This window comes from Acanthochromis polyacanthus, chromosome 1 (assembly GCF_021347895.1).
Source record: "Acanthochromis polyacanthus isolate Apoly-LR-REF ecotype Palm Island chromosome 1, KAUST_Apoly_ChrSc, whole genome shotgun sequence".
NCBI lineage: Eukaryota > Metazoa > Chordata > Actinopteri > Pomacentridae > Acanthochromis > Acanthochromis polyacanthus.
The window spans coordinates 16,793,645-16,815,546 of NC_067113.1; the positions used below are offsets into that span (position 1 = coordinate 16,793,645).

General features: G+C 42.4%; 2 protein-coding genes across 2 annotated transcripts in view; one reads left to right on the forward strand and one right to left on the reverse strand.

Annotated features, from left to right (window-relative positions):
* LOC110965537 (actin, alpha cardiac muscle) overlaps window positions 1-21,902 on the forward strand; it is a 215,229-nt gene that overhangs the window by 34,272 nt on the left and 159,055 nt on the right. The gene's annotated exons all lie outside the window — the stretch shown is intronic.
* LOC110971667 (formin-like) overlaps window positions 1-21,902 on the reverse strand; it is a 43,875-nt gene that overhangs the window by 9,977 nt on the left and 11,996 nt on the right. The window contains exons 6-13 of the mRNA XM_051955660.1: window positions 16,402-16,489; window positions 11,242-11,303; window positions 10,909-10,997; window positions 9,847-9,976; window positions 9,615-9,761; window positions 9,470-9,529; window positions 9,269-9,389; window positions 3,119-3,211 (exon numbers count right to left, since the gene is read on the reverse strand). Coding sequence (XP_051811620.1) covers window positions 3,119-3,211; window positions 9,269-9,389; window positions 9,470-9,529; window positions 9,615-9,761; window positions 9,847-9,976; window positions 10,909-10,997; window positions 11,242-11,303; window positions 16,402-16,489 — 790 coding nt within the window. The remainder of the gene's footprint in view (window positions 1-3,118; window positions 3,212-9,268; window positions 9,390-9,469; window positions 9,530-9,614; window positions 9,762-9,846; window positions 9,977-10,908; window positions 10,998-11,241; window positions 11,304-16,401; window positions 16,490-21,902) is intronic.

Here is a 21,902-nt window from a genome sequence, read left to right on the forward strand (position 1 = left end):
TACATGTACGTGGGCAAAGGGGCTGAGGTAAACCTAATGAAGGGGGGCTGGCCATGTCTGGGATAAAGGGAGGAGGGGGAAGAGGAGAGGGGCCGTGACCAATGGCGTTAGTCTCAGTGGGGGTCAGGCTGGCGCCTGAGGTACCCCTCTGGTGCGACTGTGCAGAGGTGGCACAGGAGCCGAGACGCTGAGGGAGAGCGAGAGAGAGAGCGGCCCAGAGAGGGAGGATGTGTGAAGTTTCTCTTCCTCCGCTCCCTCTGTAAACATGAAACCACTAGTCGCTAACTAGAAAGTTATGAGACGTGCATGCTGAGAGGGACAATAAATTAGGGCTTTAAAACTCTGACACACTTTTCCAAACCGCCGCTTTACCTAGCAGCCAGATAAAGAGATGGGGAGCAGTCCAAGAGGGATGCTGAAGATTTCCATAAAACATCCTTCTTCATCTCCTTCCCAACCTCTATTTGAACACTGATGCGTCTGAAAGACTTATCGGCAAATTTTTACTGGGTTCTGACTCACTGACAACAAAGAAAGCAAAAGGATATGATGATACACACGTATTTTTCCTAAGTGAGCCAGTGAAATGAGGCCTCCACAAGAGGATAAAAGCAGGAATTTGTTTTCAATTAGTCATGCCATATATTCAACATGAAAAATTCGCCAGTCACGATATCCCCAGAGGTTTCAAAGAGCTCCTATTAAAAAGGGAAAGAAAAAAAGTGGTTGATTAGACACATTAAAAACACCACAGTGTGATCAGGAGAATGTTCTTTAGCTTCAGACAACAGATCTGAATGGGGGACTGAGTCTGGACAGCAAGAGCAACAAACCTTTAGGGGAAAAACAAAGGCACTTTCCAGAAAATCAGAGAACACAATCAGATAAATGTTGTGTAAAAATCAGAGCACAGATATTTAATACAAATCAAATACAGCAGGAAATTCCAGAGGGCATGCAGGGCTACAACTGGAAGAAGAACAGAAACAGCGACACGACAAGAGCAGGAGCCTTACAAGAGAACAGATCGCTGGATTAGAAATGGGAGGGATCACACAGGGAAGTTAAAGACGGAGAGCACAGGGCGTCTGGGTTCACCTGCAAGCCCTGCTGAGAGATTCTCCACAGGCTGCACCAAGGGTCAGCGCTCCTGAGAAACAAAACTCTCTGGACAAAGTTCTGGTCTTTTTTTCCCTTCATTTCTCCACACTGTTACTTGCGCTTTCTTTCCAAAATGTGAAATCATATGTCAAGCACCTGTATCTGCAAGTCAGCTGTCTGACTCTTTACCTGGGTGAGAAATTCCCTTATTCACCAATGAGTCAGAGTTTAAGAGCCTCAGCCGCCCTTTGATGTAAGAATAGGTGCTTTGTTTTAGCAGTTTGAAGTCATGGAATCATCACAAACACTGATTACATGGCGCTCCTGCCAAAGCACGGGTAACAGCTTGAGGAATTCCGTTTATGACAAAAAAAAAAAAAAGGTTTACGGGTATTCCTCCCGAAGGTTTATTTTCAAGATGTGCTGATGCCAGTGTGGAGGCAGTGAAAGGCACCGTGGCTTTAAAGCTCGGTAAATGCCTGGATTCTGATAGCAAATCAGACCCTGAAGGCTTGTGCAAAAAAATGTGGAAATGTGCAAAAAGCTTTGGGACAAGTGGATTCAACAGGCTGACAGACGACCTTCCACAGAAACAGATGAGCTCTTTGTGGTAAACTCTGATGCGGAGGAAGGTTTGTGTATAATAAAGCTCCAATGAAACTAACTAATAGGCAGCAAGGACCATCATTTCAATGATAAGTGAGCCATTATTCACAGAAATGTGTACACAGTCACCTTCCATATTCAAGCTACCATTGTGCTCATGTTTATATTCTTACACTCAACTTGCTTACTTCCTACTGAAGAAACGAAGACATTGAACCAGATGAGGTGCGATTCTCAGACTTTGCTTCCTTTTTGAGTTTATTTCTCATCACCCCAGAGTGCCGTTTGTGAGCTTGATAGAAGGCATGAAGTTAGGAGTCGGTTGCTATATCTACAGTTTTAGCTAGAAAGGAGGAGAGCACAGTAGAAGTTCAGCAGAGTGTGGGTCAGAGAGGGGACAGAGATGATCAGAGTGTGTCGGGGAAGCTCTGTTCCTGTCATGGTGGTCCCCAGGACCGATCCACTGAGGCCAGCCAGGCTTTACAAGGCCGCGGCCATAGATGTCCTGCCAGCTTTATGGAAGCCGAGAGTACATGAGAACCATGTTAGAGGCAATGTGATCCCTTCTACAGGCCTGTAGACTCATGTCCTCATGCTGTCTTACAGCGCACCGAGACGCCCTCTCTCAGCGAGAACAAAAACACAAACGCACCAGGAGACAGATTCTCCTCCAAACAGCTGACTGTCTGACAGCATAAAACATAATTATAACTCCCTCTTTTTAAAGGCCCCGTGCTGTGTGTCTGGGTGAAAACGGGGCCTTTCTAGCTCTGTAAGCTTGGTTTCATGACCATCTCCTCAGCTGTAAATCCTCTGTCTAAATGAATGTTTCATCTTTGAAGATGCTGGAAACTTCCTCACAGGCAGGACCGAGGGCAAACATCCACTATCACTATCTGGCGGCGAAGACTTGAGAGCGTCATTGTGCATGATTTGGAGGGAGTGGGAGAAGATTAAAGAACTTGTTGTCCCTCAGCTTGACTGACACTCTAATTATCTCAGTGGTAGAAAATAGAACTCATAAAAGGGAGCCAGAGATTACACAAACAGATTCAAACAAGGTCTCTATGGCTGTTAGGACAGCATGTGGCTAATCTGTGCCTTTCTTTGTTTAATTTTTGGCAGTTGTTTGGTGCTGAAGGATCATTAGTGTGAGGGATCTGCACTGCATTTTTCTTTCTGTGAACCTTGCAATGTTTGCAAGAATCACTAAACTAGAATCAGGTGTTGAAGAAGGAAATGTTGACATTTTTCATCCACTTGCCATCATTTGCATCATTTAAATGACATTTATTTACTCAAGCATGATCCTGAGTAGTTGTATCTGATGATGATGGAATTAAAAACATAAAACTAATAATGAATATTTCTTTCTTTACAACACATGAAATAGAATCTAAGCTTGACCCACCAGTAGAAACAAATCCCTCCATCTTCTCCTTGAAAGGCTGGAGCTGCTCCTCGGTTGAGTTACTACACACTTGCTGCACGTTCTTCTCACAAGCTGGTAAAGAGAGAAAAAAGAATCACAGAAAATGATTAATGACCCTAAAGGCAGAGAGAGAGAGAAATAAAGAGATGAATGAAGGATTTAAAGCTGGAGTAAAAACCAACAAAAAAGTAAAAAAGTCAGTAAAAAAAAAAAAAAAAAATCATTCAGTGCTAAAATAAAAAAAACAAAAGGAGGAAGGTAATTTATAACATAATGAAGTAGATCATACTGAGACAGTGTGTGACAACGGAAAGCCTCGAAACACACTCCTCTAATTAAATGAGCAGAAAGTGAGAATAAAAGCCGAGGAGGGAGACAAAACAGGCTTTTAAGATGAGGATTAAAAAGGACATTTCATTTAAACAGCGATTGCTTTCAATTAAAATTCTAAACATAAAACTCCAGTTTATTCCTTGACTCACTCATTTCAGTCGATACTATTGGTGGTTTACACATCAGTAATGTGCTCTTTCACATGCCCTTTCTGACATTTTAATTGCAAATGTTGCAAAAAGCGTCGTGTTCTGTGGCACCGCGTTGTGTTCTACCATCTACACCCTCTGTATATGTGAGTGCAGCAGATGTGTTGTGTGCTGTTTGCGGATGGGTTTTCTTGTCGTGCCAAATGATCCAGCTCACACGAGCTGAGAGGAAACAGCCGTGACTGAGTGTGTTCCAGCCGAACCTTTCCCCATTTCCTCTCAACTGTAAGCCTGGGTTACTATACACAGACGCCTGGTGAAAGAACTTTGGCACAATCCTCCAACCTGTAAGTCATTAATGGCTGCAATAAATACCTTAACTTGCTTATGACTGCATAGCTAAATAGTTCTGCAACAGAACAAGAACATTAACAGGTCTGGCCGCCGTCTCACTTCACGCCGTCGCTGCTTTCAGATCCGAGTTTGGCTCTCACATGTTTGCATGCGGAGCTGTTGCACCTGCACCTCCGTAAACGCACTCTATTACATCTTTTATTTATTGGATGTCTGAATAAATCTGACAGGAAACACGACATCCGTGCATTAACAGTGAGATGTAACCATGTACAGCTTGGATTCCGGGACACTTTTTAAATTCACGGGTAGTAAGAGGCAGCAGCTATCGAAATAAAAAAACAGAAATCAGCAACCATACAAACATGACAACCAAAATATCCTGTTTGGACAAACCACATTTCCTTACCAGAAATCCCCCAACTCAAAAGGACCCATTAAAACAGCGTTCAAAACAGCAAGTCTACAATTTAGAGGCGGCTCTCTTCCAAATGTGGTCCAGACAGCAAAGGCCGCAAGGAGGAAGCCCACAAAAACACAGCAGCTGTAAAGAATAAAAACTAAAAGCCAGAGTTTGAGACATTGTCTTGGAGTGATAATACATTTTCTGGAGAAGTGCATTCAAAAGGAGGACACTCCTGCAAGTGAATGTCTGACGCCATCAGGGGAGACAGAAGACCTCAGATCTTAGGGGCCTTTGGTGGAAGTATTAAAGGTTTGTTCTTTGACTCAAATAAAGTGTCTGTTAATGGAGCCGTGAATGTTAATATGAGAGGCAGCCTCAACAATAAAAATGGGAAAAGAAAAAGAAAGGGAAAAAAAAAACAGGGCCAACAATGATGAAGCCTGCAGTGTGGATTTAATACATTCATACATTGTTCTTTTACAAATCTCTGGTTGGGTGAGATGCATAAATGTGAAAAACAAAATGAAGTTTGTGCTCCTCTGTACTTACTGTAGTAGTATTTATAACATTTCTGTGTGTAACTGAAGAAAAAATAGGATTACATGAATACCCATCACAGGCTCAGAAATGTTTTCTGTAAAATTACACCAATAGTCATTCGCATCCACTTTTATTTATTCGTTTTATTTATTACCAAATTATCCTTTGACTGGAAATGACTTTAATTTTAGATACACTTTTAGATACTTTAGGTGATAATTTAATGATTTGTGACTTTCTTTAAGCATAGTCTTTGATCACATCAAAATTTAGCATTTTCTCATCGCAAATGAGAAAAGTTGGAATTAAAGAAAGCATATTTAAAATAAATGGGAAGCATTAGAATAAAAAATAGAAAATATAGAATTAATCAAAAAAAAAAATTTATGGCATACAGTAAAAAAGATAATTGAATAGTCCGTTAAAAGTGACCTAATGAAAATCAGTGGTAGTTTTTGTCTTCCTCATCATTTTAATTAAGTTCAAAATAATTCCCATTTTCACTAATCAGAGTTAAATTAGACTGCATTATAATATATACGAGGCCAGTAATTAATGGAAATAATGTGGTTGCTTTTGTGTTTGTGACTTGAGAAGCAGACGATTTTCCACTTTACAACAACAACAACTACACAAGCGGGGCGACCCAGGTGGTGGAGGGCGGCTGGTTTACCACCACAGACAGACGGGATCATGATTGGAGCCACGGCTCCAATCTTTAAACCCCTTCCAATGTTCCACTACAAAGAGGAAACAGATTCACTCAGCAGCTCTGCATCTGGGGCGCTAATGCAGCCTGTATCAAGACATTATTCAAATCACTGAACACAGCACTGTGGTTTTGTGCATGACTGTAAGTCATTTATAAAACCGGCTTCCTGATGAGAATGAACTGATTGGTTAAGAACTATTTTATGGACTGTGTTAGAGTTGAACCAGAGAAAATTTAGAATTTTGCCTTGAACAATGTACAGACACATCCAGCCAGAGCCATAGGTCCAGTAATACACACTGCGAAGACCAATGGAGCAAATGCAACGATTTCCTGAGGCGAACAAACAACACTTACAAACATGCATCTGTATCCGTAAAAAGACAATGCCGAGCTCATCATAACTGAATAGGAGGGAGTCAGTTATTGCTGTTGCATAATATGAGGTAACATGTCAACAGCTGTGGGTAAAGGGGGCTGTGGTGGTGTTGGTGGACTAAACTGGAAAGAAAACAAACAAGAAAGTCAGACTTCTGCTCCAGGATTTACCCTGTGTGGTTTGTAAAATTGGCAACTTTGATGTCAATATATACTTATGATTTCACCGCAGTGAGAGCCCCCATTGCAGCTACCAGGAAATTACAACACGCAAAGACAATGCCCAACTATAGTGTGCGGATTTAAAGAAAATGCTTAACAGTGGATGGCGACTCTGCGGAAAACCACAAGATCTCTACTCTGGCTGTTTGATGAATGTTTCCGTCTCAGTAATGTGGCCGTAACGCCCTGCCACCTCCAGCGTCTCTGAACACTCTGGATCATGATGAAGCATAAACAGTGAGGTAGCAAACAAATGACAGCAGCGACGCAGAGAAACACAGAATACACAAGTCATTCTTATTGCTGCATATTTAAAGATCAGAGAGCAGCAGAACAGCAGTTCCAACAAATGTAACAATTCTTTAAAAAAAAAAAAAGATTTTACTTTTACAAGTAGAATCAATCAACCTCATGAGGCCTGCTACAAAAAATACATTTGTTTCTGAGGTTAAACCAGTACAGTACTCCAGTCCTGGCATATTTTTGTAATTTATACCTGGAAAGTCAACTCTCTCACTCATCCCAATTATCTTCAGTTCCAGCAGACTGTCAGACTTCCAGCTCTGCTTTCTAAGGGATGAAAAATACTATCACCCCTCGACAAGGCCAACCAGGAGACTGCCTCGGTAGGGGAAAAGGTAAGACCATCTCTTCCCTTTCCATCCCTCATAAATCAACCTGTATCCATTTGACTGCAACTCTTCGCTCACAGCTCGAGGCTTCAGGCAGGTGGAGCATTACATTTGATTACATTTGAATGCAAAATGCATTAAAAAAATGCAAAATAGTCTAGTTTGGTAAAGGGAGTTCAAACAGATTTAACTTTTAAATGCATTTGCAGAAATACTGGTAGATTTATTCAAGATATTCAAGATTTAAGACCATGCATGTCTAATTTTTCTTGCATGCGTGATCATTTGCAACAATTAAATGACAAAAAAAACCCTAAATCTAGCTTTTTAATTCTAGCTTTTCTGTCCTTTGGTCAGGAGAGAGATGACAGTATCTCTGCACGCTGACTTCACACATGCTGTTCCGAGTCTCTGTCGTAAAGCAGAGCTCAGGCTAAAGGCCCTGCCCGAACCTGACATTAAAGGCCATTTAAAATCAGGACACTGTCTGATTTGCCACAGTGATGAATGCCTAACCTGGGCCAGGCCTTCTGTGAAACACTAAACTCCCCCGAGCAGCAAATGAGCTCTGACTGTTTCTTTTTATTTGATCCTATATCATACGGTAACATCCCTGCCCGTCTGTCTGCTCCAATCATGCGGCCGTTAAAAGGATCGTTTTGTAGGCAGCCGCTGGTCTGAGAGAGTAAATCTAGAAACGCAATTTCAAGAAGAATGAGTAGCTGCTTGTGGTTCTAGTCATGTTGTAAAGAATCTTAATGATAAATGTAATCTTTGGTGCCGAGTAGGAAACATTAATGATGTGAAGTCTTTGTTTCATTTGTCTGATTCAACCATGTAAAGCACTTTGTACCTTCATTTTGAAAAGTGCTGATTAAATAAAGTTTATTATTATTATGATTTGCCTCAATGGGAGCTGGGAGTCCTACAGTAGGTTTAGGTCCTCGTGGCCTCTCACTCATCCCTCTGCCAGAGAGAGGTCATCACCCTCTCCCCAAACAGGAAGCCCCATCAAAAGAGGATCATGTTTCTGCACAAGCCAGTGAAGAAGAGGGCAGCCGGGTGGACGACGACTCGCTCCTGAGCATCACCGATGACTAGCAAAACACAGAGAGCCATAAATCTCGCACAGACTCGTGTGCAGAATTCAGTAGGTTTTCTTTATTGTATTTGACACAAACATGGAAACTGTGTCAGCGGCGATATGCAAGAGCAGATTTAAGCTAAGAGAGATGATTTTCTGACTATTAGCGTCACGTCTCCTGACCTTTGACCCGAGGCTGGAGGTCGAGACACTGCCGACCGCTGCAGTCGCCACCTCAACATCAGGTGAAGGCCAGTCTAACAGCACGAGCAAACCAAAGTGTGATTCAATGTTCTCAGTATCAGACAGCGTTCCCAATGCGGATGGAAGCGATCTGTGTTAGCTTTATAATTAAGACCAGTTGCTTTCTTTAGGCTGGTTTATAATAGCCAGGCATAAATATTTATTCTTGGCGGCTGGAGAGGATAAAAATGGTGGGAGTCATAGGTGGAGCTCACCAAACATCCAGAATCCAATGCCCGCCCTGTGATGCTAATACCCCCGAGGACTACTGTGCCAGACTGTGCTGCAGCAGAGATCAAATACGAGGGCCCTTATGTTGCATTTATTGTCTTCAGGTCTTCCATTTTTCCTAATAAATGAGTGACAGCTTGAGGTGGGTCTGGGTACTTTAGTAGACTCTTTGTATTTTTCCCTCGGGTCAGAGAGGAGAGGGCTTTAACAGCAATCTAAAAGATGTAGGGGAGAGCTGCGGAGCATATCTAATTGCTTTCATATGCCGTATTATTGGTTGATTTAAATAACCACAGACACCAGGGGCACTGGGGGGCATCGCCTTTAACCTCCGCATGGCCCTGGCCAAGACTAACTGGCTGACTGGCTGGGTTGCTGAGTGGCTCGGCGCCCACGACACTACAAGCGCACAACATCAAAAGTGTATTTGTTTATTTACCCGCCAGTTGCTGCTCTGATGTTTCCTCACTGACTGGGAATCAGCTTTTTAGGATGTTTCTCCGGCTTGAAATGCTCCGGAGACAAAGAAATCAAGACGCTTCTAAATGTTCCGCCACTCATCCTGAAACAGGAGAGGCTGTGGTGTTATGATGACATGGCTGCTGCGATACAATGTCTGGAAACTGGGAAAAGCTGCCTCGGGCCATCCAAGGTCCTGAATACACCCACAAACTCCGCAGAGGGCAGGAAGAGTCCATGGAATCTACATTTACATCTAAACTGCTCTGCTGAAAGATGGTAATGTGTACAATTACACGGAGTGATTTACAAGGAAACAAAGTTGACCTAAGCGGTAAAATTCACTGCGGTGTGACGTTTAAGCCTTCATTTCCACAATGTCTTACCGGTTAGGTCTCTCTTCAGTTTTCTGATGTCTTTGGCGAGGTCATCAAACTTAACCTGAGAAGCCTGGAAGAATTCCTGAGGCTCCGGAAGAGGGAAAATACTGTTTTCTGTGCCAGCATGCTGGAAATAACAAAGTGCAAATGAGTGATGAGTTTTTGAGGTGTTTAAATAGTGTAAGATGTTTACAATTTGTAACTTACCTTATCAAAATTGCGCAGGTAGTACAAAACCACGTAGTCCACCAGATTAATACAATTGTCCTGAGGAAGAAATAATGGAAAAATTCATGAGTCGACTTATTGAATCAAACATTGCGACATTATTGGTCAGATTTTGGACAGTTACTCTGCTCTTGACGTCCTTCAGCTTGGGGAGGATCTCCAGTCCAAAGCCATCAGCCTGACCTCTTGTCCTGTTCCCTCCATTCATATAATTCCCAAAGGCCAGAACGAGCCCCAAAACCTCCCGCAAACTGTCGCACTCGAGCAGCTCCTGACAAAAACACACAGTTACTCGGGTTAGTAAACCTTCATTCATGACACTTTGGAAGCAGTGTTTGCTGACGTGATGTTCTTACTTTGCAGACATTGGAGATAATGTCCACCTTGCGACGTATGGAGGAGATGGTGTCGAGGAACACTGACTGGAAGATGATACAGTGGGCTCGGCCTGCGAATTCAGGAATCTGGGAGAGTTCGTAGAGAAACCTTGGAAAACAAAAGGACGAGGAGGAGCAGAGGGAGGAGGAGAAGGAGGAAGAGAATGGGGTGTGATGTGTTATGACAGAATTAAACAAAATGTCCAACAGGAAGAACTATTTTGGGTCCTTGGCAGGCCGAGCTTCCCCATGCAGGCCGGCTGAGTCAGTGCTGCTGTTCCCAGGCAGGGAGGCAGCTGATAGTCATGAGCGGTGCTGCTCGGCTGGGTTTGAAAGGTCCACGGGGTCGGGTGGAGGGAAAGCAGCGAGCGGCGCACGGAGACTGATCAAAGGTAGCTCTGGCCTGATGCGGGACGACTTGTGTAAACAGTGCCGTGTCGGAGGGGAGCGGAGCGGTAACATCCTGTGTGATTAGGCCGTGCTGATGGAGGCAGACACTGAGTAGGGATGACTCAGGCTGCTACAGTGACAGCTCTGGTCAAACATGGAAATAGGAAGGCCAGGCTGAGCGGCACCGCTGGGTCCAGGCCTCGTTAACTGGCCGGGACTACTTAACCCCGACAGGAACTACTGAAGTAACATCCATTAACGCATACATTTGCAGACACACACAGAGTTATGGAAGAATATATACAATACAGACTGTTTAAATAAGCAACTGAAGGCCTTCTATGTAAATCTCGGATTTTTCCAATAAGCTAAGATTACGGTTTAAAAAATAACAAACGTCTCATTATTTAAATTGCACATTATCGCCGCTATAAGTCTTACTCAACATTATTGCAAACATGTCATTGTCCATCACCAGTACAGTCAAGTGAAAGCTCAGAATCACACATATAATTAATTTAAATCAATGGATAAATAATTATTACAATGAATGAACCTGAGCTCACTCGTACGGTTTTGACACAAACGACCTGACAGTCCGAATTCTTGAGTGTAATTACCTCCATGTATTACAAAAAAAAATACTCTTACTGTTCAGGTTTATCCAGCAGTTTGACTTCATCTTCTTTCGATGTCTCATAATGTCTCATTATCTTCTCCATCTCATCACTGGTGGCCCTCTATCAAGAGACAGACAGCTGAATACTTATTTTTAGCTTTAGAGACTGACATACAGTAGAAATTTAGGCACGCTGCAATAGTTATGCTGAGCGAAAATCATGAGCACTGATAAGCCACACATGTAAACATTTATTGGTAGCAATAAAAATAAATAGGCTTTATCCATTCTCTTTAAAACTGTCACATGACTTTACAGCCTCATCCTTCTCGCCCCTTTATTTTGCGACACAGAACGCTACTTACATTTTCGTATAAAGCCTCAATGGTCTCCAAATCCACCACAGAGTTGTCCACATTAAGAACAGCTGTGAAAAATAACAGCAGAGATATTCATTAGAAGCAGTCGGTCTCATACATGGATCAGATCTTGGCTTAAGCAAGCTGCCATTTAAGTGCTGCTTGAGCTTGATTTCCCGCCCAGAGACATAAACTCGTGACAACCCTGTCATTTTGGCAAACGTTGGTTAATAGAACATTAAATCTGTGGCTAAAATTATATGATGCAACAAAAATTAAAAACTACTGCGAAAACCAAGAAATAAAGAATAATATTTGAGGGAAACCAGTGTGCTACTTGTACGCAACACCACATCTGCACCAAGAACCAAAATGCATAATTGGGTTACCATGTAGCTGCAATGTAAAATTAATTGAGAACATTATGTTGAGGTGGGAGTGCAGCCAGACTGTGGAAGCAGAGGTGTGCGGTGCGGACTGAGACCACAGATTACAGGCCAATATTAAAGCTCCCGTTCTCCCGTCATATTCAGGGCACAAAGCCACTCGGCACGGCTCTCAGAGAAGAAAGCCCGCTTCACCTCTGAGCCCACAGCCAGAACCACCACAGCCAACTAATGATTTTAAGAGAGGGGCAGTGGAAGGTGAGCTGAGCGAGAAAGAGACAATGCAGGAGCAGGTAAAAAGAAGAAGTCAATGAAATACACACATGTAATCAATCAATTACATACGCATTCCACCTACTTATGTGGAATAACTTACAACTCATCCTCTTTGATATAGTTTTCTTTAAAAATAATCATCATCTGTACATAATGTTCTCAACAATTTTGCAATGTGTTTTATCCAATTTATTTTTCAACTGTCATACTTTTTTTTTGGAGCTGCTGTAACAGTGAACTTTCCCTACTGTGGATCAATAAAGTTTATCTTATCTTAAACCATGTGAAAACAAAGGATATTAAGTTTTCTTGCAGATTTAAACTGTAAAAAAAAAAAAAAAAAAAAAAACTAGAAAAGCACTCAGAGAGCGCATACCTCCACCATGCCGTCTGTCTGTCTGTCTGTCTGTCTGTCTGTCTGTCTGTCTGTCTGTCTGTCTGTCTGTCTGCAACATAACTCTGTCCATTCGACCTTCAAAAAATTCAAAATTCCTGGATCCAGACGGTGATTCGGATCACCTCCAAAATCTAATCGATTCTTACTCTTCCGGACATCCTGTAAAAATTTGGTGAAAATCCGTCCATGACTTTTTGAGTTATGCTGTTAACAGACAAACAAACAGACACAGACAGACAAACACACAGACACACAGACAGACAAACACACAGACAGACAAACACAGACACACACACACACACACACACACACAGGTGATTACATAACCTCCTGGCGGAGGTAAAAAAAGTGTGTATGGAAGGCAGCACTCAGACTATGTCACAAGAAGAGAGAGTTATTCCTGTTTTGTGTCTGAGAAGTGTCGCAGGCTTATGGTTTAGTGATGTGGGGGGGGGGGAGGTGCCATGATGGGAGGGATGCCTCCACTGGATCAGCTGACGTGTTTGGTTATAGGAGGAGATACTACGTACATTTACTCAAGTACTGTAAAAAAAGTACAAATTAGAGGAACTTGTACTTCAATATTTTCATTTTATGCAACTTTATACTTCTACTCTGCCACATCTTAGCGGAAAATATTATACTTTCTACTCCACTACAGATTTAGTCAGTAGATACTCATCAGATGTCATGGCCTTCCTTTCCAGTTAAAACTGCACATTTCCAGATGAGGTGTTAATAAACTGAAGGATTAAGTGTTCCCTTGTGGTGTGAGAAAGGCCTCCTACTTCTTAAACTAAATAAACTTTTTAAGAATCCTGCTGCATTAGCTGGAAAATGCATCATCACAAAGCTGAGAACGGGGATATTTATCTGACAAGCTGACCTTCAAAAAAATGTGGCTCTGACAGGACAGTAATAAGGCTAACATGCTGATTTTGTCTAATATAATGCGTAACTGCGGATTACATTATCAAACATGGTAGGAAGTAGTTCAAATGAGGTCACTCTTAGACATCTACAGTAGAAAAATGAAACCTTCACAGCAGCAACATAAAAAAATACATTCAAAACACAGAAAGGGGGCTTTTCTGCAGAATAAGTACTTTTACTGATAGTACTTAAATACGTTTTTGAATGTAAAAATTATATTTGCAGTGGAGTATTAGTTTGTTTTTTAAGGACCTGAAACCTGCTCCTACTGCGTTTACTCAGAGTGACCACACAGTTTTCATAAAAATTAATCACAATACAGGATTTTCAGAAGAAGATGACATAATGCAGTGAAACTTACTCCCTAAACTTACTCCCTAAATCTACTCACATGTTACATGTGGGATAAAGTGATGACTGGTATGGTTAATGTAGTACAAATAGAGAGAAGTCTTATCACAAAATGACTTCAGTAATGTCTGTTATAATGCAAAATGTAACTAAAGGTTGTCATCATTTGCTACATTAAAATACTTCTCAAATAGCACCAAGTAAAAGTAGAGCAGCAAAACCCCCAAGTTTGTTGAAGTGACCAATGATAGATGTAACTGCTTATAAATACTACCTTTTAATCTTGGAGGACCTGATAGCTAAATGGTTACTGCGCAGACAAACATGCAAAAAAAATCAGTCGATGGACATTTTCTGTGTATTTCACTCTCTATCCAGTAAACGGAAACATTTTTTTCCCCCCCATTTTTTAGCCTCTCAACCCCAAAACCCACCAAACAAAAAGTATAAAGGCAGAGAATCATCGGATTTTCAACTTTGACACGGTCCTTGATGACCACTGACGTGTCCATCCATGTGGGAAATTAAGCTAATCCAAGCTTAAAATTGTGATACTTCATCAAATTCACCCAATTCAACACGTCTCATTTTAAAACTCAAACTTTGCTTTAGATTTTGGAAAGTGACTCAGATGGGAACAACAGTCATGTCACAAAAATTCATTTTGATTGAACTGCAGGTCGTGTTTATACAGAGCAGACAGGAGACCAGTCTAGAAATTAAGAGCAGAAATAGTAAAATACCCACATTATGTAGATCCATCATTCTTCCCAGTTTTAGTAAGACGTGAGGGCACTTGCACATGATGATTACGTATTTGTTTTGACTTTTTTGTAAAATAAATAAAGAAATTTAGCTTTTGTTTTTTCTTTATAATTAATGGCACTGTAACTTCGGCACAAAACACATTTATTTTTTCCATTCTCACCTCTATCCATGGTTGTGCCATTTCCCTAAAGGTCCAGGCCTTTATATCATTTTATATTTATTTTATGTATTTATTATGATTTTAAGAAGATGCTTTAGCTCTTTCCTTGTCTTGTTTGCTACCTTCAAGTAGGATTAAAATCATAACGCTAACTTTCAGCTGCACATGTAATTCATGTATGATACTTCAAATACAAAAACTTGTAACAGCAGTATAAAAAGGTGATGTTTTGGTTTGAGCAGAATAGTTCATAGTGGCACAGGTTAACGTTAATTTCACCAACGCTGCCTCGTCTTTCCAATCACACTCTACTTCCAGCTAACAAGGCAATACTTTGCATTGTGGTTCCCAGCTGTTCTGTTGCAGAGAAGCTGCCAATGTGGTCCCTGTGTCTGGTTTGGAGAAAACGCTGGAGGTCCATTTCCTACATCTTATTAGAGTGGATTATTCAGTCCCTCAGCCATGCAGCCGTCAATCACACACCAAAGGGGGGCCTGCTCTAGTGTGCACAGGAGCACTCTGATCCGAGGGGAGCCGGATATCTCTCCACACCGACAGATCAAAGCCGGCCTGCCAACGGCCTCACACCCTCTCCTTCCACTTCTCACTCGTATGTGTGTATGTGTTTGTGTGCGTGCGGTGCGGTGGTGTGTGGGGGAGAGCCTCCCTTTGCCCTTGAACCATGGTGGCCCTTGAGGTCCCCCAGTCACTTGGACGGGTGCAGTTGACCCCCTCTCTCTCAACCAGAGTGCTGCCTTCTCTGCTCCCCTCCTTCCCTCGCTCTCCCTCCCTAGTAGCTGTAATTACATTACATGTACCATGTCCTTTTAATTTGGCAACAAAGGGGAGGCAAGCAGGCGAGGCAAGGGACTAGAGCCCTTAGAAGTGCTTATTAAGGTGCTGTCCTTCATTGTCAGATTCAAATTGTCCATTTCACATGCACCTCCCATTAAGGCACAAGGAAGCCGCCTCACGCTGGGTGTGAACAGGCCTTTTTACCAAACCACCTCCACAAGAAGAACAGAGAGACTTAGACTGAAGGGAAAAGGAGAAAAAAAAAATCTAAACAAGATGGTCGTCCTGGTGTGCGTGCTTCTTGGCTTGTGTTTGAGGTGGTTTTATGTGGTAGCGCAGTGTCTGCTAACTGTGGAAGGTGGTTTTGTACATGCTTAGATCATTAGTGGGGTGTCAGTCCCATTAGGCTTGTGGAAACCGTCACTGGCTACAATAAACAGATCTGCTGGCCGCATGCTCAGACTAGCAGGCGGCAGGCACTCTCCGCCACAGTCCCAGGACACGACTAATTCCTGGCCCATCTACGATGTCCCCAACTCACATAATATGCATTTACACACCCATGCAGCCTCTTAGACACACACACACACACAGGCCTACATTTTCCATACAACAACCAAGTGTGCAATCAATCTATGAAACTCTTGAAATGAAGGAGATGGCAATTTGATTCTAACCAGCGTAGGAGGCCTGACAGGAAAGCTGAAAGGCTGCTGTTATCCAACTGTTGCCATCTCCCATTCTGACAAATCGAGGTATTTTCTTTCCCACTGTGGTAACTGGAAAAACCCTCTACGTTCCATGCAAAATAAAACTTAATCCAAAAAAAAGAAAAGGCTCTCAAGTTACAAATTAGTACCTGTCAAGAGTTACGGAATTATTTTCTGTTGCAGGATTCACTATCTCATCACTAAAAATAAGCCCGTCTGCATTTCGTCAGGAGTCATCCTCGTTTTACTGCTAAGTGGGGAAAGTAAATTTGGTTTATTACTGCCAAATCTAAATATAAGCCTCACCCTTGAAAGACAGAAAAAAGATATTGTGGCGTTCTCAGGCTTCTAGATGTGTCAAACTGACTGACATCAGAATGTATTTTTCACCTTGCTGAATGTCCTTCATCTCCAGATGCAGGCTTGATATGAGGATGCCGACTGCCTGAGAACGCTTCCCATCCAGCAGCTTGATAATCTAGAAAAATAGAAAACAAATCAGACAGTTAAGCTACAAATACTGTAACAGGCCTCAGAGCAAAAATACAGTACGTAACAGTAGACTATATTTTAGATTAACATGATGATTACCTATTATTTGGAAGATTTAGAACATGAATTTTGGGTTCAGATTCAGCGACCATTACACCTTAGATTGCTTTACACAGATATTTTTAATCATTTGTGTTATTCAAACGCTGCATATAATAAACTGAGGACGAGACAGCTGATAAAAAGTTGATTTCAATGATGAGCTGGCAGGTAAAATTCACATTCTTCCAAGGCTGGGGAAGCAGATGATGGATGATGAGCGAGACAGAGTTCCTGAAGCCTCAGTTAGTCAAAGTGGCCTGCAAGTCATCCTGATCGACCCAAGCGACCAGACGAATAAACGCTCATTGTGACAGTCCATCACCGTGACGCAAACAAATGGGAAACGCAGTGCGCACACACATGCAGCTGGGAACCACTCTGTCGAGTTACATCAATGAGGGAGTTAAACAGAAAAGCACCTCCTCCAGTTTACCCAAGAACACATGTGAGATATCATCAAAAAATATCAAGTCGCAGTGAAAGTACAAAGGCAAAAGTGGCACCATAAAAGGACAGTCTAGAAGAGCAAGGCGAAGAGAAGCAGGGCTTTTATAACAAACTATAAATTCACAGGATTTTTATTTGTGCCTACACATGGTCACAATTACTTATGACTGAATTAGCCGTAAAGCCAGAGAAAGTTTTGGCAAGGTAAAGCCCCGCTCTAAAAGTTAATGTGTCAGGCTTCTTCATTAGGTATTATGGCGTTGTCGGCTACTGGGCTGTCCAGTGGGAGCTGGAGAGCAGAAGCCTTAGAAGTGGGTATTGCATTACAGGGCGTTAGTGGGTGCCATGCTGCTTCCAGCTCTATTACCTGGATCACTGGGGATCTCCCACTCTGGGGACTCGAGACGGCTGAGCACCAGGCTTTCCCAACACCTCTAATTAACTGTTTTGGACGGGCCACACTAAAAGCAGCCCAGGAACCATTCCCTGCTCACCGTGGCTGTAGAACTCGCCAATTAGCCTAAACAGTTAAGTTAATGAGTAAAGACAACTGATGCAGGATGCTTGCCTTTCAGACACGCAAACAGCTCGAGTAGGTGGAGGGAGCCATGCGATGCTGATGCTGAGACAGGTAGACAGCAATAGCTAATGGCTCCCTCCTGTGGATAAAAAGAGAAGTGACTGCACTCTCATTTGAAACTGCTGTGGATAACAAAGAGCGGTTGAAAGAAAGAGGGAGAAAATGCAAGGAGCCAAAGAAAATAAACAAAATGATGGGAGCGTCAGGGCTTTGAGCTGAACCAGGTGGATGATTTTAGGCGATGTGGGCTGGATGATGCAGATTCAGATAGTTTACACAGCCACGGCTGAGCGGCCAGCGCGCTCTGCAGTGACTGTCCGTCTGACTATCTGTCTGGAATCGTCCAGGCAGATGTTACAATAACAACTGGATCAAGACTTACCATCAATAACCACCTGCGACACACTGAACAACCCCCCTCTCATCCAGCAGTGTTAATCTTACACCCACTCTCCCACGTCATATCCAGGACTTCAAATATGTCTTTAATAAACGTTCAGTGATTGCTCATAAGTTGTTCCCATAAACCAGTTAAAGCTGCTGTTTGTTTAATGAGATTTACCACGTATAAACTTGATACAGTTTTGATTTATGCATGTAGATGAAACAGCAATTTTTGTGTTTACTGACGTGCATATTTGCACAAACTCAGCAGCACTTCTGCTAAAGTGATTTCTTCATCTTCGTTTTTCTCTCCCTCCCTCCTCATCTCTCAAGAATGCACCCACATACCCATCCTCTGCTCCCCCTACTCTTTTAGATGCCCCTGTCTTCAACGACTCCTCTAGCCAGTGGAGTGAAGCCACATGCATGCAATTATACCCCTGGTCCAGTTGAGTCCGGTCTGCTCTGGTGGGAGAGCTTTCTTCCATGTCATCTCCTCAGCTTTGATATGCTAATCAGCAGAGAGAGAAGGGCTCCAGAGTAAACAAGAGCTTTGATTTCTCTATGGCACACATGATAAAGATTAACGCGCTCATGTAGGCATCGGCTGCATCCCCCGAGTTTAAACTTTGGGAGTGTGCAGTTGTTGGAAAAGCATGGAAGTGGCTCATATGCATAATGTACACACACATTCCATTCCCACCCTCTCATCTCCTCTCGCTGCGCAGAGCCCTGGGCTGTGGTGTTAGCATGATCTGGCAACACTTTCTGAGCAAGTGCATAATGACTTGTGAGGACGTGCTGTCATCACACACGTCCGCTGACGCACGCAGACACGCGCACGCACAAAAAAAATCCCCAAAAAACACACACATGCTGGTGTATACATAAACACACAGACACAAATGAGAAGCACACTCGTCTTCATAGAGATGCATCCACACATTTATTGGCAACATTACAGTCACAGTGTGCTGACAGAGACAGGAGGCAGCCAGTCTGCACGTGTGTCGACTGGTATTGGTTGTCGAGCAGGGACACACACCACTGTCTGCACAGATTCTGCAGAGCAAAACATGTTGAGGCCCTAAAACTGACCTGAGCACACCTTTACAGAACTTCTGAGAGTTGCACCATAAACACTTTAACTTCCCATTTTGCATCCCTTTTCAGCAAATAAATCACAGGTTTACATGTCCCTGGAATGCATCTTTCAAAAAAATACTGAGAAGATGGTAAATTTAACCATGACTGTGTGACCCCTGGTTATAGCTCTGTTCTAAACATTCTGTAGCTTCAAATGTAGCTGAACTGCTGTTCCCATACCCCATTCAAGAAGAAGACTCTCTCTGCGTCTGTGATTATCAGCATGGAACTAAACATTTAAACATGGCTGCTGACACAGGCGTGAAGGTGTGCTTGTGACCAGGATTTTCAATTGCTTTTAATTTTCTCTCAGAATGATCCCTTTTGCTTTTAACTCTTGTGTGTGAGTTTGTCAGACATTTGCAGTTTTAAAATCAGTAGTTCAGTAGTTTAGAGCTACAGCCTGAAAATTACTCTGAAGTGACTGTCAGTTACCACAGAGTCTAATTCATATTTCAGCCACTATTTTATACTCCTAGACTATTTCGTTGTCAACAAAAAGTGAAAAAGGGTAAATGAGAAAAGCGTAATAGGAAATCTGACTTGAATAAAGTGCAGTCAGGTTGAGCCCAGAGAGCAGGAGAGAAGCAAACAGATGTGAATGTTAACTGAGTGTAGGTTGCAAATTGTTCTTGAAAGTTCCACCATTTCTGATTCTCAGTATTAGACTTTCCACAGAGCTCTGTAATGTTAGCCACAATAGCAGGGTTCTCGCCAGCGCATTTCAGCATAACGGCCCGTTACGCTGTCTAACGACCCGTTACGCAGTTGTAACGGCCCGTTACGCTATCAGTTTAAAATATTGTTATGAGAGTGTGTGGCTCCGTCATGAGAGAGGGAGAGAGAGCAGCGTGTGTGAGTGTGAGAGAGGAGGAGAGCGAGATGTCCGAGCGACCCTGAATGCAGCGCGAGCGAGAGAGACGGCAGTTCGGTAGAGGAGGAGAGAAGGTGTGTAGTTGCTGGGTTGGCGGTACTGTGCGGTTCAGCCACTGTTGATAGACAATAAAGGCTGCAGTGTTCTTCGATACGGCTGGGCTCCTGGGTCTTTGCCTCTACGGCTGCTGAGGAAGTGAAGGGGGTTAATCCCGGGCTTCCTGACCACGGTCGGGGGCCGAACAGGAAGGGTTAACACTGTGGCCGCTGCGTTGTTATTTTGACAGATAACGCCATGTGCGTTTTTTTTTTTTTTAAACGACTGGGTGCCTATCTAGGCTAATTTATGTCTCCCCACCTCAGCCGTACTTTCCTGTCGATTGACCTGTTCCCGTCTATTTCGCATGCGCGTTCCCATCTATTGCGCGTACACGCGCGGGAGGACCTGCCGTTACACTGAAAAAATTTTTTGGTGAGAACCCTGAATAGCTACACATTTTGCTAACATTTAGGATTTTCCTATTCTTCTGGAGATACTGCATTCAGCAGCCAATCCAAACTAAGGAATGAACCCTGTACATGTCTCATTGTGTAAAAACTGTTTTGTTGTACATTTTAAAAAAGTCTGTCTTTCTGAGGTTGACTAATCTGTTAATTTAAATTTAACTGATTTAATGAGCCATTCGCAGTTTCACTGTCCCGGCCGTGTGTACTTAGACTTGCATGGCTTAATCTTTGAGACAAGCATATGCTACTGGCAGGTTCAATCTGGTAGTCCAGATGGGACTACCTAGAGAAAATTGATCACTAACTGACAGTTGTTTGCAAGATAACCCTAAAAATACCCCACAGTTTAATGATTTTGTCTCCCTGGAAAAGGAGCTCTAATCAAAAGGCGTTTAACTGAAGATTGTAATTGCTTGTCCTAAAATGGATTTTGCTTTACGCACCTTTAGTCCCTTCTTTGTTTGTACACTCTGAACCTAAGAACCAGCTAAAACATTTAAAGGCATTCTATTTTGAAAGCCTAAATTACATCATTTATGAGATCCAGAAACTGCGAAAACAGAAAGAATCGACAGATTGTCGACTTGTCTACCTAAGTCCAATCTGTCACAGGTGTTTTTAGGTTAACATCATAATATTTCATCAAAATCACCTTTGCTCTATATGCATGATTTAGAAATTCTTGTTTAAAAATTCCCCCAAAATAAATTGTTTTAATGAACCACAATGTGTAAAAAAAGCCGACAAATTCTATGATCCTTGGTGCAACCATGAAGTCATTAGTGACTCAGCGAATACAACAGTCATGGAGCAAAAATTCCAAGGTTTTTCGGCTGAACTGCTGTGTTTACACAAAGCAGATGGGAGACAAGAATGGAAACGGAGTAAAATTGTAAGCAGTAAAATATCCATAGTATGTAGAGTCACCATTTTTTCCAGTACTGGTAATAACTGTGGATACTGGAGGAACCGGTATAAACAATGATTCAAGTTTTACAACTTTCACTTTAATCGATTTAGGCCAATGTAACTGTCGGACACCGCACAGACATGTTTGGAGTTCTTTCTACTTCTAGCTATAGTTATGCTGTTTCAGGACTTCATTTCACAGCGAAAGACGAGTGCACAGTGAGTAAAAACGTGGCAGGAGCAAAAATCTCACAGAAAGTACTTGGAGATTAAAGTATTAATGTACTGACCTTTTGTCCCATATCTGTTTTGCTCCGTCTTGTAATTTCCTGTAACTTTAGAATTTTGTGACTTCTTGTCAAGTTCTCCCTTGAAAAAGATATTGAAATCTGAGAAGTAAAACAAATGCCTACATAAAAATAGTAAAATGTCTGATATCTCTCTAAGATAA